At 41.9% G+C, this 22,968-nt stretch overlaps 1 protein-coding gene across 6 annotated transcripts in view; it reads right to left on the bottom strand.

Moving 5' to 3' along the window:
* Nucleotides 1-22,968, bottom strand: part of KCTD1 (potassium channel tetramerization domain containing 1) — a 101,025-nt gene that overhangs the window by 16,716 nt on the left and 61,341 nt on the right. For 5 of the 6 annotated variants that reach the window (XM_066182240.1, XM_066182226.1, XM_066182245.1 and 2 more), the window contains exon 2: nucleotides 17,021-17,199. In XM_066182240.1, coding sequence (XP_066038337.1) covers nucleotides 17,021-17,184 — 164 coding nt within the window. In that variant the 5' untranslated portion in view covers nucleotides 17,185-17,199. Of the gene's footprint in view, nucleotides 1-17,020; nucleotides 17,200-17,653; nucleotides 17,947-22,968 lie in introns of those variants that run through there. The other variant, XM_066182217.1, reaches the window with a different exon arrangement.

Here is a 22,968-nt window from a genome sequence, read left to right as displayed (position 1 = left end):
ATAGACAAAGGAGAAAAAAATACACGTACAAAAAACACTATTAAGGTAGTCAAAACAAGCTTCACAAGTTAAGATATGTCAGATATTAGAGATGCACCTGCAAGTCACATTTGCAAACCTCCCTCTGTCTTCAGTGATCCACTCTGTTCTCACAGCACCCTGAACTTGGCACCTAAGCCAGGGATAAGCCAGGTTTGTACAGCAGGCTGTTGCCCATGGGACCCCTGCTTAATCTGCTGGAGCTCTAATGGATAACGAAGGGACTGCAGAAGAGAAAATTGGTAAGGTAGATGGGGGCTGACCTTGCAAAACGAACTCTGTCCAAGCATGTGCCAGATTTCCTCTGCGATACTACTGCTAAGCACACCTGCCTTAATGTTTTTAGCTCCTGTGAGTGAAGCAAGAGGGTACCAGACTAAGGAATGCTGTAAAGAAAACATGCAAGTATGACTCTTCAGAACAGGACTCAAATAAAGTGCAGAAAATACAGCCCAAGGGACACATGCTGAACTGAGGAGGAACAGGAGATGCTGATGACATGTTTAGTAAATAAGCACAGAGGCAGGCAAATGTATTGGAGATAGCATTATTCCACATATACTATGAAACCTACAAAGGTCACCCTGGCTGCCAAAATAATATTCTTTTCCTATAAAGCTTACTTTAATTGCAATGAGAGAAGATGCAAGGCCAGCTACCCAACAGCACATTTATTATACTTCAAATACTAGTGTTTTCCCTTACTTACTTAGCCCACCTGCTCAGAGATTCCTCTACCTAGACTCAAAGCAGTACTTTCAGACTAACACCCTAGATTACAAATTCTTCTAGAAGGGCAATCCATATAGCATAAAAGCATACACAACAGAGGCAAGGAAGAGGTGGGTGTTATGAGCACAGAATTTACTATGAGAAACACAGGACCATACACTGCTCTTTTTCTGATTAACTCACATACAGTACAGTTACATTGCAGTGATTCCTAGTGTGGACACACACAAGTGTCTACATAGAGAAACGTGTTTATACCCGTTTAACTCATTCCCATACATTTACATGTTTAATCGCTTCCATGCTAGAGGTTGAAATGATTTATGCACTTCAGTAACTAGAAAAATCACACCATTAACCAAATCAGTTCACACAAAACCTGTGTGCTAAGTTAAGAGGACAGGAAAGTCCACCTAAAACATCTTAGACAGTGGCTCTGAGCAATAAATAATGCTTATGGCACAGGTTAGAAATGCCAAAGCCACACCTGAACATTTTGCTGGTGGTGGGGTGATAAAAAAACACACAGATAACATTATTTCCATTGACAAACTTTACATATACAAAAGAGTGGCTTTATTGTTTATTAAATTAGATGCTGCCATGGTGTAATCATCCCTGCAGCCATGCCAAACCCAACAGCAGGTCAGATGCAATCCTGTGGAGGAGGTAGAGAGAGGAGAAAGGAAGAGAACGGAGACACAGCACAGAAGCAATACAGCCCCATAAACTAGTGGTGCAAGGAATAATTAACCCATGGATGTGAAAACAGATGCCTGTAACAGATAACTGTAGAAAGCAAAATCTGCAAAAATACCACATGACAAAAGTAGATGTTTCAACATGGTTCCTTTAATAAACAACATCCAGGATGTGATTCAGCTGCCTGTTGCCACTTGAGATACTCCAGGGCATCCCAAAATGCTGGGTGATGGCACAGGGACACTACTGCAGGCTTGTGCCCTGCTGGAGCAGCCACAGGATCTGAGCAGAAATTGTGCACAGGCATTAGCTTCCCATGTCAAAGTGAGTGTATCCCACCCACAAAAATTACCAGAAACTAACTGTACCAAATTCATATATTAAACAAAATCTAACATTCTTCCTAGACACTCACTTTAATTTTTAAAAAGTCAGGCTCTATTAAATAAAAAGTTAAAAATTTATATGATACTAAATTCAGAGCAAAAGTTTGTGGTGCTCCTAAATTGTATAGGAATTGATAACATTTTTAATTTAAGAGCTCTTTTACCTGACAGCTCAGGTTACTCTCACACAGAGGAACTGACTGGTCCAAGCTTCTTCCTGAGCTACAGCTTCACTCCAGGAAATACAGAAGAGTGCCATCCAAAGTCATATTACACTACAAAGTGTGTTAGGAGCCCCTCTTCCCAAATGCAGGCAGTCAGCCTCAAGTATTTTTGCAGGATGTTGAAGTGAGCTGACTCTAGCATCAGGCTACAGCCCATGGACAGACACAGACCCCGTGGAGGGCAGCTCACCCACATGGGGCTGGATCTCATTCCACACACAACTTGTGCACCGCTGCAGGAGTGATCGTGCACCCCAATGTAGCCCTGGTTCCTGCCTGAGATGTTTTGGTTTTCTGAAATTCTTTTCCCAGGGAATTTTCTGTAAACAAGATACATGTTTTTGTAACTATAAACTTTCTTTACATTCTTTCCCTAGGAGGGACTTCTTCTTGATGTCCCTCTGGTCTGACCAATGTGATTGAAGAGGTTTGTCTTTGTTTCACCAAACAAATTGGTCTGTGTAGAATAGTATATAATGGAGACACATCCCAAAAATAAAGGAGCCATCTTCATCCTTCTGAAGTCAGTCTTGTGTCATTGTGGTGAACAACAGTGTCACCCCAAAGATTGCAGCAGCTCTGTCATGTAGCAACTAATAAATGCTGAATGCAGGCAGACAGGTGGGAAATGATCTGTCGAGTGACACTCAAACTAGCGTAACTCCATCAGTCTGGAGGATTTACAACAATGAGGATATATGTCCTACATCCGTTGTGATCTTCCTAGTGGAAACCAGCACAACCCAACAGTGAAAATCTTCCTGGAGTGGTTCCAGGCTGCTAATAAACAAGAAGATACCTGTTAAGCTGAGCATTGCTTTTAAAACTAGTAGAAATCTGTGGCTGATGAAGCAGACTACTGCTTGAGTTTGTAGGTTTTCATTATTTCATTCACTTAATTGTGAAGCTTTTCTCTAAAAAGAGCTAAATGTAACTACACTTGGAACAATAGAAGGCGAAAAAAGCACTATTTCCTAAGGGTCTCTCCATACTCCATCTGCCCAGATGCTGGTAACACCACACAACCCTCATATCAATAAATTAAGTTGCAGCTTGCACTAATACAGAAAAAAAACCCGATCAAGAACCAACACAGGTACGTATGCCAAAAGACAACAATTCCCTTAACAACAACAAGAAAAAAAAGCTAAGAATTTACTGAGAAAAATACTGCGTTTCAAACCTACAGTTTTTTTGAACAATGCAAGTTCTGATACAGGCATTTTTGGAGAGAGAAAACTGTTTCAAAAACTTCTCTCTGTTGAAAATAAAACACATTACAACAATCTTGCATTATTTCCTCCACTTGTATGCTTAGTTAATACCAATGCTTTTTGCTCTATATGTGAATGTAATAAAGTTTTAATTCAGCAGAAATCCAGGTGTCTTGGTAGATTTCTGATCTTTTTTTTCTTTCATCACCCCAAGGCACAGATATAAATTATTTTCTGCTATCTTTACAGGAGATCTACGGAACCATGTTATCGAAAGGTGCAGAAGACTGAAAATAGTTTAGGGTAATCAAGAGCTGAACTGTTTCATCAAAGCCCCATCTCACCAGAAGCCACTGGTGTTGCAACAAACAGTTTAGGGCTATAGTTTGATTTTGATTATTTTCCATTACCTTCCTAAAAACCTCCTCTTTTCGTGGCAGGCAGAAGCCAATTAGCACCATGAAAGGAAGAAATCTGGAGAAAAATATTGTGTTAAAACAACCAACTTTGACTGGGAAGTCAAACCACCAAATTATATACAGCTAAACACCCTATGCACAAGACTCTGTATTTATTTGTTTTAACCTCAGAGTCCTGTGATGGAAACTGATAGTGCAGTTCTTGGCCCCACACTTTTGTACAGCTTTTCTTCCCTTGATGTATACCACAAGATGACTACCCACAGATAATGACAGGGCGAAATGGACCTGGGCTGCCCAGTTGTCCAGCAGCACCATGATGGGTTTTAACAGGAGGGAGAAGGCACCTGAGGTCAGACTGGGCTCTGTTATGTCACCACTGATACTGCAGCAGGGCAGTCGACAAGAGCAGCAAGATCACAGGTCTTATTTGCGTGGAGCTGCCCCTCAGATCAGATGCTTTTCCCAAGCCCTACTGCTCAGCAGTTGTGCCCACTCCATCCCTGAATCCTACACAGAGCTCCAGTCACAGTGGGTGCAGGCACATAAGCCATCTTTGCTGCCTCGAATTGCCACCAACCACCATCTATGTGCTTGGATGTTAGAAGACCTCCGGCAGAGATCTGCCCCAGGGATTCACACTGCAGTAAAGAGAGTCTGCCATATTCACACTGGTAACACAAACGCAGCAACAGCTTTGCGGGGATCCCTGAGAAGTGTTTGCCAAGAACAGAGCCTCACAACAGATGACAAAAGGAAGGGGTTATTTCTGCACTGTGCTTCAAGGGTTGGTTGATCTTTGAGGAAAATCCTCTGCTAAACAAATACTGAGAAGCACAGAAACAGCCAGCATATGACTGTGGACAGCAGCTCAGGCTACTTTGCTGGATCAAAATCAGAGAAAGCAAGTTTGCTCCTCAGAGTCTGTGAACACAGGCAAAATTAAATTCCACATCTCATTCTGGGAGCACATCACTGACTTATTATTTATAATAAATAGACACCCAGACAAGACAAAGAAGGAGCTTCACCACAGCTCTGAAGCAGGGAAAGCTGACAGGAACACATTCTTGCTGGCTGCAGCATGTGGAGTCACTTCTGAGCAGGGACATCAGCCCCCTGCACACTACCTGCCCTACCACAGCCAATATTTTGTTACTACGGCAGAATAATATTAGGACAGCAGTGAGGAAAATAAACTCTCTGTTATGATGGATGTGCATTTAGTCAGCAACGTGCTATAACAAACTTGACCTTTATTAGGACTAGATTTCACTGACTGGGTTTTTTTTTTTGGGACGTCACCCCATTTATTTTGTTCTGTCTACAGCCTCTGCAATTTCCAACTGATAAAGCTTTCATCACCTTTCCCAGTGGAAGCACACTGCAAAGAAAAATATTCTGGTATCCAAGGTCAAGGGAGAGAACCCTTTCTGTGGTCCTTCACAGCAACAGAAAGGGCTCTTGGAAGAAATACTCCCAGAAGAGCCACAGATGAGCTGTCCCGATGTGAAACAGCCTGGCACAGCCCAGCAGAGTTTCTGCAGGCTCAGGTTCAGGTTTGCAGAACAATATGACTGATTTTTCTTCTCTGAGTAAGAACTGCAATGCCAGCTCTACATTTTTTACATGGTACCAAACCTGTTATATGTTCTTAAATCACTCCCAGGGCCATTCATGTTTATCACGTTTCCAGGATTTCATTAATAAACAAAAGGGAGAAGGGCTTATGCCTCTGATTGAACGACTTTGCATTTTAATAGGTAATAATAAACTGACCCAGGTGGAAGCTATACACAATTAAAAGTTGCACCCATACCAGCTGTTTCTATTTTCAAACCAGTGCTTTATGTCTTGTAATGATAGCACACAGCAGAGACTTCCAATAGCATCTTTTTCATCCTTCATTTTGTTGAGCCTACCCAAGAGAGAAGCATGAAACATACCTGATTAGGGCTTTTATTTCTACTTCCCAAGAGGGGAATTAAATGCTCACCTAGAATCAGACCTCTGTGGTCTGGAGAGCAGCATCCATTCAGTTTCAGAGAGCTACACCATTAATCCAAAGTGGAAGTGGGAAACTGCAATTGTAGCTCTACTGATGAGTTTATCAAGGTTAGCTACAAAGCAAGGGAAGGCCAGTATGAGAGGCATGGCCCAAGGCCCAGCTTTATGAGACAGCAATATTAGAAACTGGGAAAATGAGAATGCCTGATGAAAAGTGGAGCCTCCAAATACACTTTAGCTGCAGAAAAGCAGCAGTTTTTCTCCCTTTCCTTTCCCATAAGGGCTTCCAAAGGGGAAATAAGCAGGAAGGTATCCTACCTGCCACTGTTTTGCCAGCTTGTACCTCCCTAGAATAACATTTGCCACCACTTCCCTAGTCATGCATCTCCTTTGCACCACAAGGATGGACACTGGGCTTTTCTCTGTGGCAGCACAATGCAGCCAGTGTGCTTCCCTATGGCATTACTGCAGCAGAGCTGGAAGCTGTCTTGAGCAGTGGTATTCAAACACCACCCTCGTCAGGTTTTGGAAGGCCAGAGGGAAGGTTATCACTCAGGGGAGCTTATACACCAGAGAAGCTAGTAAAGCAAAATTAAACCCTAATACTGTGCAAAGGATAAGGACATTGTTTTTGAAAATGTTAGCAGGGCAAGAGAAAAATATATTTAAAAGCCAGCCACTGGCACATCAGGAGTCAATAGTGCTGGGCAGCAAAATATTCAGAAAAAATATAAGATGAATATAAATATAGTCTACATGTTTGAAAAGTACACATTAACTGCTTCTCACATGCTTTACGGGAACTTCAGTCCTGTGCAGCTGTAGCCACAGCACTTGGAGAAAAAGCAAAACATTTCATTGCTTCAAATAAACATGAGCAGTTTCATGTGACAAGCTCCAAGTAAAAAATGAAAAAAATATTCCTAAAACTCCCACATTATACCGCTAGTAAACTAGAATTTCATAGCAAAAGTGAATAAACAATAGCTTTTGAGGCTGGAGAAATTACCATCATGGTGTTATCTAATCTCTCCCCAGAAGTCAAGAATTATGACTAAACCCTTCCAACATAGATATAGCCTGAAATTCTATGTCAGAAGTATGTCCAATTGCATTTGGCAATCCTTAGCCAAGAGAGAGGCTGACTATAATTGGATGAATATTTGAAGTGCTTCATTATTCATGTAGGAAGGCTAGGTAAAAAGTGTTTTGTAGTCCCAAGACACTGGAGGGTGTGTGCTATTGGGTAATAACCAATTAGGAATGTTGACAGCACTCTGCCTTTGGGATCACCCTGGCCAACAAAGCATGGGTTTGGTGTGTGCTGTTGTGCAATGGCACACACCCACTCTCTACTGCTCAGTTTACTTAAGCTAGGTTTTCACCAAAGGAAATGGAGGACACCCTGAAGGATATGCGTTTGACAGCTCAGTTACACTCAGAAATAGTGCCTCTTCCTTGTTCTGTCTTCCAAAAATACACCCTTTTCAAACAGTATTTCTGAATTACTGATCCTACTGGTTATTGGAAACAAATTCCAGTTCTTCTGCTTTACTGCTTATAATCTACCAAAAGAGCAACATTCTTACTACTTCTGGTAAGGAAACACTGAGGGCAAAAGATCAGCTCCTACCCCTGTAGTCTGGTAAAAAACTCCACTGTGCCACTGTAAATACTTCAAACTCAGAACAACAGAAATCAATTATTTTCCTTTCATGCTAGTCTAAGAAAAACATATGAAACATTAGTACATGCATGCAAAAGATTTTTAAAACTTCAGCATTTAAAAACTAACAATCCTAACACTTGCTCAAAAGAACCAGAAATTCAACACCAATTCAAGTAATGATAGAGCAGTTCAACCCCTATCACTACCTCTCACAACAAGGGTATAATGTATTGATGGTACAAACACTGTTTCTTATTTGCTCCATTATTTTCTTTATCATTGTAATATTAAAAAAAAAAAACAAACCTGCAAATTTACATTCTCATTGAAAGCAAAGAAATTACTGTACAAGCTGCCCAACAGGACTTCCATACCACAAAAGAAACATTCAGAACTTTTCCTGAGAGATTTGCTTGTTTGAAACATCAAAATTCAAGATGTTATAAGGAGGAACATATCAGTTTTTCTGCAGCTCTCATTTTCTGGCTTGTATCATATTTAGCCTGTCCTGTGGCACTGAGAGTTCCGCAGCATTTTCTCTGAAATCCCCCAAATGCCCCCTCACCCTCTGCCCCATGTATCAGCGAGACGACGTTTTGATGGAGCATCAAGCACGGGCCCTCGAGATAATGGATTCAATGGGATACACTTAAAAGATCATTTTTCTCTTTTGTATTGACTGCTTGCACTGCTCTAAGACAGGAAGAGCTTTCATTTTTTATGTAAGCTGCAAGACCCCGAGGGTCCTCTAAACTGTTTAAGAGGGATCAATTTTCAGATGGGTAGAAGGGGCCCAGCAGACGGTCATGGTTTGGAGCGTCTTCTTCCCCTCGCATCACCGACAAGTTCGGGTGAACCTAGAACCAGCACAGCAGCGCTTCCCACTGTTTGGGATTTGTGGTTAGCACTCAAACAGCACTACAATTTATAGTGTGCATGGAGCAAAACAGGCAAAAAAAGTTTCGCAGAAGCAAAATAATCACAGGGGCTGACGGAGATAAACAGCAATAGAGCTGCTAAGCAAAGCAGTGCTTGGCACTGGTGCAGCAGCAGGAAACCAGTACCCCGTGACACGGGTTTAATGCAGTGACATTGCTGCAATTACATCCAGGCAACCTAACAAAACAAATTCATTGTATGGCACAAAATATTTCCAATTCAACGTTGCAACATTTATTTTTTAATTACAGAACAAAGAACAACTTTTGGGGTGTGGAAGGACATAATCTATCATTCGCTCTGAAGTGACACACTTATGGCAAATGCTGTATATTCTAACTTTCTATGCTACAATAAGCAACTACAAGCAATTTCTTAGGCAAGGAATGCAAAGGGTTTGGGTGTGGTTCTGGGAGATGCTGCTTATCCCTCCATCTCCCTCTGTGTCAGCAGGGAGCCGAAGGCAAGCCACATGTTGCTGCACTGGGACTTCAATCACTCCTGTTTTACGTGTGTCACACAGCTTGTGACAGCCTTTCACCTGCAACACGCCTCTTATGGAAAGAGTTTTTACTGTTCAAATATGGCCTGAACAAGAACGCAAATAAATTTTTTAATTAAAAGGAATGGGATGTTAATAGGTCACTTAAAGAACAATTATGTCTACCATTTGATTGACAGGCTTCTCACATTTTATCATGAATACCTCATTGCAGTCCAGGAAGTAGAATTTATCTTTATAAATTGCTGAACAGCTGAAGCGTACCCCATTGCATTTAACACTGTTTTGCACAACTGTCTCATCTTCTGAACAAAACCCTTGCATCTTTCTATTATTACTCTCCCCCTTTACCTCTTTTAATCCTTTGCAAACAGAAAGGTTTTGATTCATGGAAACTGAATGGCCAGTGTTGCTCTCCTTCACCGAATGCCTGTTCTACAAAATGCAGTAGTGTGAAGAAATAGGAAAGATAGGTCTTCAGTAATTAGCTTGGGTACCAGACGTGGCACAGCTGAGTTTGCTGGAAGCAGGAAAAACGAGTCCAGGTGGAGCGTTGTGCTATATTGCTTTGAGCGCCTGAGCTACCCAAGTGTCAACACACACAGTGCTGCACAGTGGAAGGACTGGATAGGAAAGTGACTGTGAGCCCACTGCTTTCCTAAAGGCAAGTCCCTACAAAGCAATCCACAAGTAGCAGCTACAAGCTCAGCTTAAATGCTTTCAAACGGTTGCAGAAGCCCGTTGGTTCTCTGAAGAAGGCAGAAAGTGTGCCTTGAAAGTGCCTAGAAAATACCCACATGAGCTGCAAAAGACAACTGTGCTGGAAGTGTCCTACAGATCCAAGCTAATGTACACATCAGGGCTAGAAACAATTTATTTGATTACTGATTTAAAGACTCGGTGAAAGAGATCAATGTGAATGAGTCCCAGAGCATCCCTGAACTGATATCACTAAGAGCAAAAGCATCATCTGAGATATCTATAATATATGCAGGCTGCTTACCTACTCTAAGACAGCTCACTATCAACCAGAGCCAGAAAACCACATATGTGTGGGGGAGGAAAGGACAAAGCAAGCAAGCAGTGTGCTTTCATCTGGTCAGGTAAAGATCACTTGTGACCTCTGTGAGCTCTGACTCCTTCCAACAGAGAGAGAAAAGTGTGTGTGAAAAAGAAATGAAGACAAAGCAATGAGGGACTTCAGCTGACAGAAGTAGGGTCAATGCTCAGAGCAGAACAGGGACAGAGAAAAAGATACTGAAAGGCAAGAGTCAAAGACACATCAACATCTTGCATGGTGTGGTGTAGACAAAGGCAAAAAAAAGGTTGAGAACAAAAGGAGAATAAAGCTTGTCAGATGATACCTATCTGGTTATGACATTTGAATAAACTGCAGACCGGTTAAGTTAGAGGAAAAGTTCACATAACAGGACCTGGTGACATTCCCTCGGCCAGCACAGCATTTGTGCCTTATTTGCATTAAAATGACTGCAGATAACCATTGAGTCCTGAGCAGTTTTCACCATTTCCTATGCAGCCTCAGCAAATACATCCCCAAATGGCAAGCATATTTGTATACATGAAACCCAGCCAGAAGGTTGATCATCACCAGAAAGAAGCCAGAAGTTGGAATCTATATCCTAAAGCTTCAAACACACCCAAGAGGTGGCTGGGTGTTGACGGCAAAACTGAAAGCCAAATGTTTGCTTCTGCAATTCTGTATGTACTAGATGCCAATTTGCTTAGCAACGACGTTGCAATTTATGAAAGACCAATGAAGTACAAATAGTTTATGTGGGAGCAGAATGAGAACCTCGTGCTAACATACTCCTGGCCATCAGGAACCTCTGTAAGTACAACAAAAGGCAAAACAAACCACTGAACCTCATAACTGTGGTTCAAACCTGGGCCTGATCAGAAGTGACCAATAAGCAAAATACTTCAGCACCACCTCAGTTTCTAATGGGATTTTTTTTTTATTAGGTCAGCGAGACCCAGACACTCAGAATACTGTTTTATCTTCCCAGGTATTGGTCAGGCAGAGGGATTTTACTGTCATTTTACACATTTGAGTGCAAAAACACTGAGGAAGTACAGGACACTACTTTTTACCCTCCGAGTAAATACACATAAGCCCACTTCTACTGACATTTAGAAGAGGAAGACAGACATCAAATCTGTGGCCCCTTTCAGGGATGACTCACCACCAGTTACTGACCACATGATGTGAGAGCCTGCTAATCTCATGGTGCTATTTCTTTCACTAGTCACCAGTCACAAGCAACGGCAGCAACTTGCTGACCTTGCAAGTTAAACATATTACAGGACTACAATTTGAAAAATATTTACTTCTACTGAGGCAACAGTGATGACTGACCTGTGGTGATCGTTAATTGAGGCAAAATGAGGTCAATATATACCCTAAGTTCAATATACATACCTAGAGCTACAATTAATCTTGGTTCAGCCAGGACCAGAAAATACCCCTTAGAGCTCTTTATTGACAGATGTATGTTGCAAGAGAGTTCTCTTTAAAATATCAGTTGTGTAAATTCTCTGAATTTCTTTAAATAGGCATAAAGTATAGTATCATTCACAGTTCTGTTTCTATTTTCTTTCAGAGTCTGTATATGTGGTTACACTTACCAACACAACTGTACTACCTGACTGTGTTGAGTCAGGTTCTCATGAATCAACAGTTAATTTTTTATTAACATACGTTACTGATGATACCAACATCATCAACCTCTATCTCTGCTACTGGATCTATAAATATATATGCTTAGAGATAGTAATCTTCTACACTTTCAATCATCATCGTAAAGCACTCTACAAATTGCTTTTTTGTTAACCTTGGTAAGATGCAAGCGAAGCTCAAAGTTAAATCAGTTATCTTGGGTCACAGAACAGGTCAGTGAGAGTCAATGTATTTCCCTATCCCAAGCCCTCACTTTTCCTTGTCACAAGACCATGCACCAATCAAATGATGAAATATAAAAGGTGAATAACGAGATGAGGAAGACAGGATAGATAACAAAGATTTAACTGACATTCTGCCAACTTCTTCTGCCTATTTCCCTCCTGTCAGGAATGTTGCAAAATATTAAAAAGCTGTGACCTAGACCATTCACGCTAATACACCAGACAAACCTGGTTACAGCAATATTGAAAACTTTCACAGAAGCTTGCTCTTTCACAGAAGCTTGCTCCTGATGCTGCTACTCTAGAAAGATACAGATAGAGATATACGTCTCAGGAAGATAAATCCAAATAAAGAGAGTGGAAAAAAAGATGCAGTAACACCCACTCTCTTAGTATTTCCTTAAAAAACTCAAATCACCAATTGCTCATTAGTTAGAAAATTTTGTATTTCTTCAAGTTTAGCATAACTTAGAGCAGTCTGAGATGTACTTTCCAAGATGAGTAAGGAAGTTGTGACAGTTGTGACAGATCACCCTCACCTCAGCAGATCTCCTACCAAAAGATCTGTAGGAGCAGATCTCCTACAGAAGTCTGCAGCATGGTGCTGCATTTTGCAGGAGTTTGAACTAAGTGCCATGTCAGTTTGTTTTGGACCTGAGGACTGATAACAGAAACTGCCAGAGCTCTGGAACAGTCAAGCAGTGCTGCCTGATTCACAGCACGTCCTTGGAAGTCTACTTATACAACTTGTGAGGGATAAGTCTTTCTTGCAAACAGTCAAAAAAGGCCAAGGACAATCTGGGCATTCTCTTAAGTAATTCTGTGCTCTTGATGCAAAAGAAACCCTTACCAAAAAAAAAAAAAAAGTATATATTAAAAAAAAAAAAAAAAAAAAAAAAAAGCCAGTGTCCTAACTGGATCCAAGTGTGTGAAATTTAATTTCCCTGAGGGCTGAGAATGAAGATTGGGTAAGGAAACTGGGACACAAATGGATTGGTTCATATGAAAACCTGAAATAGCCCTGGGCAGAAATTTGGAAGGATTGTGAAATACTGTATAAGAAGAATCCATCTTCATATACAGGGAGTAACTCAAGATGGGAGATGTGGCAACATAAACAGATACTCCAAAAGGTTCTACAAAGTTATATACAAGGTTTTAAGTGAATTTTTCCAGTTCTGTGGTGGGAATATAGGATGTGGCAATCCCATGCCATAGTGTTATGCAAATATTTGTACCAAATGACTTGGACAGAACTAATTAAAAGTTCAGATGCTTTGAACATACGAGATAGACAACACTGCTGATATTGCTGATATCAGAGATATCAGACAGCTGATGCTTGTATGATCAAAGTTAAGCATCTTCCCATTTAGCTCCCATAGTCAGTTAAGGTTGTCTTAGCCTGGTACACAATAACTTTTGGTAGATGTCGTGCAGACAGCATTAAGGCTGAGAGGTGCAGGAATGCCGACTCCAAGCAAAGGGCTGGATCCTACTGCAAGATGATAATGCACTGGAAGGAGAGTAGGCTGCTTGGGTTAAAGTATCCAAGCTAACCAGCCAGTGTTTCCTCTCCTCACAATCAGAAATCCTAACACCTCACCCTGTTCTCCTCAGGCTTTCTGGTGACCATGGGGAACAATGGCACTGCATGCATGTGCCTGAGCTCTCAGTGGAGAAAGTCTCCCTTAGCCTACCCTCATCTTGGATCCACCTTTCCTGGAATAAGTTTTTTTCTTCCTGGGCAGTGGAAAGGAAACAATTTTTTTTTAAAAAAATCTTTATTTGTAAAAACCAAGCAATTAAAAAAAAATTGTACACCCAAGTCTTTACCAGATAGTTCTCTGTTGCCAGATACAAACCTGAAGATCTGGTAACTTCAAGTAAACCAAAGGTTGTACAATCCATGCAGGGGTGAATGCACCAAGGTCTACAGTCTTGGTGGAGAGCTACGTAGAACAACACCTGCTCCCTCCTCAGACTTTAAAAGAGAATTGCTTTTTATTTCAGCGGAGAGACCTTACGTCAGGTCTTCTTGGTAGACAGGCTGATTCACACTTCCTTTTCCTGAAGCCTAAATCTGGCAAATTGTATTATTGAGCTTCATGAGATCATGTTTGAGGCATGGTCTCACTGGTTTCTTGGGAGAACCTGAAGCCTGTTGATAAGCTAAAGTATTCATCAGAGATTTTCCTTGTGCAAACAATAGGTTCTCCCTAGTCTGGATTATAACTGGTCTCTTTGAAATTACATGCTACTAGATTTTAAAGTTAATTTTGAGGGCTTTTTTAAGCATTATTTTAGCTTCAGAATTTGTAATTCTAGGATTACTCAATTCAAACCATCTATTAGATAAGCTGCTTGTCTGTCAGATTTCTTCACTGAGTCAGCTTTTGCCCAAAACACAGAGCAGTTCTGATTCTTTGGCTTCCTCAAGCACAAGAGCATTTTAGAGAAACCCACAATGGTCTTTCCAAAGCAAAGGGCAGGGATTCAGCAACAGTAGCAAGACACTTTTACAGTCACACCAAGGTTTCTTTGGAGGAATGAATAGGTATCTGTCAGTAGGCATTTTACATGTCAAGGCACAAACCAGGCTAGGGAACCTAACAGAAGAATTATGGAAAATGATCCCTTCAAGCTACAAGTCTTTACCTGATATCACTTAAGGAACTCTTTTTTAAAGTACACTTTCCAATTCGTACTCTACTGCCCAGGGAGAAGAAAACAGAGAGGTACAAGATGAGATGCTGTTGACTCCAAAAGGAGAAGGAAGAGTACCCTTGCTCCAAAGCAGAGACTGCTCCATCAGAATAGTTTTCCCTCACAGCAGCAAGTCAGAGTCACTCCAAAGCTGCTGGTTTGAATATCACCCTTTCAATCTCACAAAGAAAGATGACTCTGGTACCTGGCCCACAGATGAAAGGTTCATTTTAGGCTTCTGGCCCTTAGACTACATGTAATACGAGTCAGAAACCTAATGACTTTCATGTCTCAACCTGTTACATGCTGGAGCCTGTAACCGATGCCTTGACTCATCCCTGGAGCAGTGCTCTTTCAGGCAAGATAATCAAGACCTTACTTTTCATAGACAACGCTTCATATAACAGTAAGTCTCAGGAGGTTTCAACTGGCCCAAAAATATCTATGAGACCTTCCTTAGTTTTGATATCATTCACATATGTGATATGAGCAATGTTGACAAAAACCTTGTGCTAAAGTTGAGTAACAAAGTTAGAGCCAGGCTAGATATAAACTGACCAGGTCAGGCTTCAAGAAACAATTTGTATTAATGTCCAAATATTACTGGATAATTTTTACCTAGCACTCACTCCATATAAATTTGTGTATATATACATATATGCATCCCGACCCTCTACTGGAAAAAACCTGATGGCAAAATCTCAGACAAAACCCAAACAACTATATCCTGATCACTGGCATATTGCTTCATGTCATTGTCTTGACATTCAAACAAGTCTAATAATTGTTCTTTTGAAGCTGCTGATGTTAAAAAAAATCTCTCAAGCTCTGGAAGTGGCTGGGAATTCCAGGTTCTAACAGCTACGCTGAAAATATTCACTCATCAAGAGGTTCAAAAGACACTGTCAGAACTGAAACACAAACACATGTCAGGACGACTTGAAATAGAATGACTATAACTCAGAGTTTGGGTTTTCTTTAAATTATGTTTGAAGAGCTTTTAAAATGTTTAATTTATTAAACTGGCTTTGATACTACAGGCATAGCTTTCACTTTCAAGTGCTACAATGGCTCAATTGAGCACAGAATACATTAAGCTTAAATTCCACTGCCACCATACACACTTTTGAATGACATTTTAGTGTTTCTTCACTTGAAGTAATATGCTCTCTCTGTGAATTTGACATGAAAACAGAAGCAGCAGCCTCTCATTCTGCATACACAACAGTGTCAGACGCCATCACTGCTCCAACTACCAAAAAACCCACTAAGTAATCACAGCTACTAGGAGCTGAACACAAGCAGCTTCTAAGAAAACCCCCAAAAGAACAGATTTGATTTTCAAAGAACAGTTCAAGTTTTCCCAGACATTACTTCAATCTCTCCTGGCAGACCCAGGCTTTGGCATGGCTTCTTTTGCGCCTCTCTGCCAGGGCTTCCTTGAGGAGGCTGTCATAAGGAAGGCCATGTGCCTCGCTGTACGCACAGTTCTCTTCCTCCAGCCCTGTCAGGAGCACTATCTCAGTCCACTTAACACTGGAAAATGCTGATGAAAAAGCTGATGATGCAGAGGCAGCAGTATAAAGTGAAACTCAGCCTTTGAATGAAGTCACATCCCATGAAGCACACTTTCCGCCCTTTGAAGAGGCAAGTCAGAGCTGTGGGATCGAGAAACTGAGAATCTCCCCCCTCAGACTGGAGAGAACACAATGGGAACACTGCCTTCCCTCCAGAGCAGGATTGGGTGGCAAAGGGCAAGGTATAGATTTATGCAGTGGACACAATGAGTTCCTGCTGTCTCATAACCAACCCTTAGAGTTACAGTACCACTACACTGCTTGTCTGCCAGCACCACCAGCTTATTATGCCCACACACACGGTTAAATGCACTCTTTATTTCTTGTAGATGCACTCCTGTTTTATCTACTCTACAGGCACTGTTTGCTCACACATGCAGCAGTTTTCTGACTGCTTGTATTAAGCAGTGAGCTACCAGAGTCACAAATACTTCATTCAAAAGGTACGTGAGAGCTAAGAGCCTAATTATTTAAAAAGTCCCAAGATTCTACAAAAAGTATTCAGCTAATACAGTCCTATAGTTTATTTCATTCAACCTTGCCTTTGCCTCGAGTGACACATCCGACACGGCATGTTGACAGTACAGGAGTGCGGTTACTGTTCCAAAAGAAACAAAACAAATACCCCAACACCCCCACCTTTGGGCTTAAGTGCAGTATCACTACAGTTTTTGAATGTAACAAACCACAGCATGGGTGCCCTGGCATAAACCCAGAATCCTAGGTAGTAGAAGTACTCTTTACTATCAGCTTTGTTTTAGTACACACACATCAGGCTTTGCAGAAGTGCCATTTGTCAGAAACACAGTGGAGCAGGGAAAGAAAAGTAAGTCTCTTAACTGCCTACTAACAAAGAAAGCTAATTTATTTTGAAACAAAAGGAGCTAAATTCATCATTCTGAGACAGCCCCAGGACGTCCAAGCACAAAAAGGAAGAAAAGGAATTTGCCAAAGACATGCAGAAGAAGCTTTTTAAAGTTACCTGGAATCGGGATATTTTGTAAGCGTGGCCAAGCTGCTGGTATACATGTGCCCACCCACATCAATGTGAACTGGTGCGTTGGATTTTGTGAGCTGTGCTGGAGTGGGGATGCCTTGATTGTTCAATGGAGATGCAGGGGATCTAGTAATCAGAGGTCTTGACATATTGGGCCGACTGTCCTGTGAAAAGATAGACCTGGGTTAACGATCTCCTTAAAAACCTTACAGAAACCCCCAGTCTTGAATCAATAGGACTGTCTCATAGTCTCGGATTATGACTTTTATCTTAGTAAAGCACAGAGAAATACTTGGCAGTTTTTAAAATGAATCCAGCTCCAAGAGTTTAAAATGGCTACATTTTAAAAAAGTGGGGGAAAACGCACTGGTAAAATCCACAAAAAAGAAATCACGTTCAATAAAACAAGTTTTTCCTGAATACTACTCGCGACAGTCAATCCATACCAACAAAAGGAGTTGTTCTCATTTTTAACAGCTGATGAAAGCACTGACTGAAAGAGATACAGACAAAAAGACTGAGAACAATATTTTCTTTAACTAACACGACCCCAGGTAGACTTTCTGTTCCTTCCCAAGCCCACCGTCACTGCCGTACCACCAGAACAGAAATACAAACCCTCAACTCCTCCATCCTGCACACTCTTCTCTTGAATTCCCAATTCACATAGCACAGGAACAGAAGCAGAAACACCTGGACTAGTCAACTGCTCATGGACTGCAGACCACTGGACATCGGCAGCCTTTGAGAAAGACATTTTCCATTTAAAAGTTACACGTATGGCGACAGCTGCCCCGCGTGCCGGGCATAGGCGGCAGGTCTGAGCGGCGTCCCGGGGCCGGCGAGCTGCGGGCGCGGAGCGGGAGGCGATGCTCCGCCGGCGAAACCAACCGCGGGTCGGTCCCCAAGGCAGCGCCGCACCGGCACGGAGCGAGCCGCGGCCGCCTGCGCGCTGCGGGCGGGGCAGGGCAGGGCAGGGCGCTGAGCTGGAGCCAGGAAGGCAGGCGGCAGGCAAAGTTGGGGATTAAAATAGAAATGCGTTCGAGAGCGGTTTGGAGAAAGCCCCGCTTTCGACTGGAGGACAGCTCCACGCGGGGTGGAATCTTATAGGGATGCCCTGAGAACTAAAAGCCCTTGCAAATGACTGAGTTTTACATTTAAAAGGTAAGCAAAGCAGCGAGAAGTCGGATACACTTCATCACAAAACTCCCTTTGTTCTTTCAACACTGTCTTTCAGCTGCACAAAGTAATGGATTCCTTGTAAACATCTCCTCGGAGCCAGGCAGCAAACCTCACCAAAGCGGAGAGAGAGCTGAGAGTTAGGGGGGGGGCGGGGGGCATTCGGACTAGCAAAGTCCGCCGCCGCCAGAAACAGCCTTTCTCCCATTTTTCATGGCTGCTAAAAGACTCAAACCATAAAGGCAACATGAGCCAGGTAATCGTCTGGCTGAAATGATTTACAGGCCAACGTTGCACAATAAATCCCAGTAATATGTAACAAAAGGCATCTATAAACCACAGGGTACTTAACTAATTTTCTTTCATACACAAAAGCAAGCTTAGGTCTAATACTGATAAAAACCAAGGGAATGGAGAAAAACATATAGGTTAGATGTAGGGGGGGGGGAGAGAAGGGTTGGGTTTCTTCTCTTTCTTTATAAGCAGAAGTTAATATAAATCTACAGAAATACCAGGCTTAATCACTACAATTGCTGGAGGAGGTGCCTGCAGCGCAAAGAAGACAAGTCCAGACAAAATAAGGTACACACGCTATGCAAAACTAATGTCTGCTACAAATGCTATGTGGTACAACCACCACCCAAGATGCTACTGATCTGCAGAGCAGTATTTAGTAAAATAATGAAGAAAAAATTAAAAACAACAACTACAAAGGTGAAAGTAAGACGTCAAGGACTGATACAAACTGGGGGTGGGGGAGCATGTGTTGGATGATTAGCAGGAGGAAAGCACCAGGTCTGAGGAACACATACGTTTCAGTGCGTAAAAGCAGACAAACAGTTTGGCAAAAATAAAGATAAAATTATCAATGAAAGTTGAGACTAAAATGAAAAGCAAATTCTGTAACTTGTATGAGGTGGACACCAGGATGTCCCTCCACAAGATCCTCTCTGGCAAAAAAACCCATAGCTCTCTTGAAATTTAGCTCAGTGCAGCACCACTGACTCTGTCATAGTTTTTCAATTGGACACATTCTCCTGTATACCCTGCCTGGGGCTGCTTGAGAGAAAATGAACAGATTTGCAGGGTTAATATCATAGTTAGGCTGGAACCTCATTCAGCGTAGCTGTGATAACACTGGCTGCACAAAACAGTAGAAGAATGTGTAGTATAAACATCACTGCCAGGATGGGAGATAGGCTGGAGGACTGTGGGAATTTTAAAAGGCAAAAGAACCCACAAAACGTAAGAAAAGGGAACCAGTTTTCAAACCCAAGTAATAACCAAGCTGCCATTTACACAGTTTACCTACTAAAACTCCCAAGAAATAAAAATGCTTTATAGTAAAACCTTTTGCTCTTTAATTTCACCCTCCTCCTTTTCAACATTTCCTCTTCAAGTCACCTGTGTTTATTGTATCTCATGAAACAAAGTCCTTCTTCTCAATGGCTGATATTAAGCACAGTAATGGTAACCCTGCTCCAGTCTTAGCCCACAAAGCACATTTCCCTGCATAAAAACAGTTCAGTACCATTTTGGAGACACTTTGAAATTAGGCAATTGTATTTCTACTGCAGTTGCCCCAGAGAAACTAAAGCAGAAATGGGATTCAGAGAAGCAGGTACTTAAAAAGTCCTGTGTTTTTTTTAACGTGGCACAGCTCAATAGCACTGTCAGAGCATAGAAGATCACCATCCAATGGGTACAGCATTTAACAGATCAGAGTTATAAAAATGCATTAGTTAAATCACTGTATTGTTCAGCTATGGAAAGGATAACACAGGGGCAAACAGTCTCTGAAGAAATACATGGCTTGCATTGGATTATTGCAAATGTGGAAGTGAACAAGCTTTGGTAAAAAGTAGTTAAAACAAGGCACTGCTGGTAAGCTAAGATTCTACCACCTAATGTGATTACAAACACAACTCCTTAGCAAGAATTACAGGTGGAGAGACAGGAGTCAGAGAAACTAAACTCAACGGGCTCCAGCAAGCTATCTGTAACAGCTGATAGACCAAAAATAATCAAAAAGCTCTTCAGAAGCCTTTCTTGGTGTCAGGCAGGTGAGGCATGAACCCAGGATCAGGTTCAGAGCTCAGCCAGGGCTGTTCCCACACAGAAGATCACAGAGGTTCTTGTTTGCCTTGGGAAGTGCATCAGCTTTGTTCGTGAGTGGGGCACAAAGCATGGCCATCACCTGCACTGGCTGGATGGGCAGCGACCCTCCTGACCCGTCAACAGTCTGATCCTTCATAGCTTTCCTTCTCAAACATTTTATTATTTATCCTACAAAAAAAATAAAGTAAGAACAGAAAATACAGTTTCATAAGAGTTCCATGACTCAAAATACTTTGAATACCCTGTAAAGCATTTATCATCATTAATATCCAGATGATTCTCCCTCCCCAACAACTTTTCATAAAAATTAGTTCCCACTTTCACTCAGAATGAGTGTATGACTGAAACTATGTAATCAAAAGCTCAAACATCTGCCTGCTAGGCAGGCTAAAGGCATTTAGGTTGTCTAAAACTTTTCAGTTTTGGTTCAGCACACAAAAGCACTGCTCTTAGAACAGTTTGGGCTCCTCTACTTCCTTGCTGATATTTGAAGGGGTCTTAGGCACAGGTCTTTAGAGTATATCTGAACCTGCTTCACATTTTCTGCTCTAGGCAAGCCCTCCTCAACAAAAAGCAAAAGCAGCCCTGGCTTAACTACTCCTCCTGGGATTTACAAAAATCTGTATAATTTAGAAGTCTTCCTACCAAAGGGGGCCAAGGATCATGGAGGAGAGCTTCCAAATCCCTTCTCCTCTCCCTGCCTTTTCTTCTATACCATCTTCTCCCCAGCTCCACTTAAAAACATTGTTAAAGAATAAGCCTTTACACCTGGGTTGACAAAAAGCACAGTAGCTGCAGGGCTGAGATGTGCACTCATGCAACTGGTCTACCAAATAACAATAACATAGGAACCATGTCAGTGTTCTGGTAGGAAGGAAGGAATAGGAGATATCTGAAGAACATGAGTCATTGCAATGTGCTAAGTGTACAAAAATCAAAGAGACGGGAGGCTTACCCCTCTCCTCAAAATATTAGCACTGGTGTCCTAAGTGTTATTTACACTCTGTGGTCTTGAGTAAAGTCATCCTAGTTCCCTTCTTAAGACAGAAACCTTGAAAAAAACCATGCCACTGCAAGACAACCCAAGCTCAGGTGCAGAAGGACCGGCATTCAAGTACAAACTGTCTGCTTGACTCACTGGACTGTGAGGATCATTTTGGTTTGCAGGTCAAGACACTGCTGGCTGGAATTATTTTAGCCTGTAAGCCAGCCCAGCTCAAGGAGAAGTGTACATGCTACTCAGTAGCATATATATTCCATGTCAAAGCCCTAGCAATTATTACTGCTGAGAAACTCAAATTTACACATTTCTAACTTCCTTGGATTTTTGGGGGGAGGTGAGGGCAAGCTTGTCTTATCTGTTCTAGACATTAGAATGAATAATCATACAGTAGTTTATTCTAAAGTATCGAATCAGTCTGTGTTCATTATCCTTTTTTCACAACAGAGAGACATGAGACAGATGCTTGTCCTCACAAAAGCTTGGCGCCCAGGAACAACTGGAAACAGCAGTTAACACATCCGTATCAGCCACCTTCAGCAGAAGAGTCTGAACACATATATCCCACTGTATGGGGAATGAATCCAAACAGCAAACTTCAGAAGCTGGCGTCAACTCCAGTACAGAGCAGAAATCATTCAAGTGTCAGGGACATCTGTGTGCCTGCACTCTGAAATAAACAGCAGGCCTATGCTCTGGGGTGCTTGTGGGATGGGGGAAAGTGCAGCGCAAGAACCTCATCCAAACCAGGAACATTAGGACTGCTTTTGAATTTGGCTACTGCACAAGTGTCACTATTTTGAAGATGCACTTTTTCAAAACAAACATTTCATTAAAGATTAAAAAAAATAATCATGATCATGTCTCACCACAATGCTTAAACAAGTACCCCCCCCTTTTTTGAATTCAGCAAAAAGACTTGCCACAACAAAGAGGCTGGAGAAAACATTTATTCAACATAAACAATATCAGTATAGTACAAACAACACTTCTGGAAGGTGTAGCAAGCAGGTAGAGATACAAAGCTACGTGTCCAAGAAACCCAGGAACTTATCCTGCTGGAAGGGGAAAATCCCACCCTGGGTACCTCTATGGGCTGGTGATGTCCTCACACCAAGTTCTCTGGCTGTGGCTCTGGTACTCAGCATCCACAGATGACACCAAACTGTGCTGGCCCCTCAGACAGAGCCCTGCAAGGTGGTCAAAGATGACCATGTGCACCACACAGAGCATGCAAACTGCATTTTGATCTCAAGGTGTGCATGTCATCATGGTGCTTTCTCTTGACCTTCATTCTGAAGAGCCCAAGAAGCAAAAATAAATTGCTCAGATCTTTGTCAAAAAGTCTTTACATGCAAGCACATCCATCCTTTTCTTCTGCTTCTTCACCCTGACACCAATGGTTGGTAGCTCCCTGAGGACATGGTTGGGCTTTACTGCTGCCACTGGGTCTGCAAAACAAAGAAACAGCCCATTGTTTTCCCCAGCAAAAATATGCCGATTGCACTGTCATGTTTTGCCTTTCATCGATAAAATCCAACTGCCCTTTCTCTCACAGCTGCAAGGTTTAGGATTGCTGACTCTGAACATCAGGAATTATGTTTATAAGGCAAAACTCCAGAACAATTGTGTTTGA

The sequence above is a fragment of the Chamaea fasciata genome, unplaced genomic scaffold (genome assembly GCF_029207755.1).
Source record: "Chamaea fasciata isolate MVZ Bird 193981 ecotype frontalis unplaced genomic scaffold, bChaFas1.0.hap1 SCAF_1, whole genome shotgun sequence".
Taxonomy (NCBI): Eukaryota; Metazoa; Chordata; class Aves; order Passeriformes; family Sylviidae; genus Chamaea; species Chamaea fasciata.
This window is presented reverse-complemented; position numbering and strand designations above follow the sequence as displayed.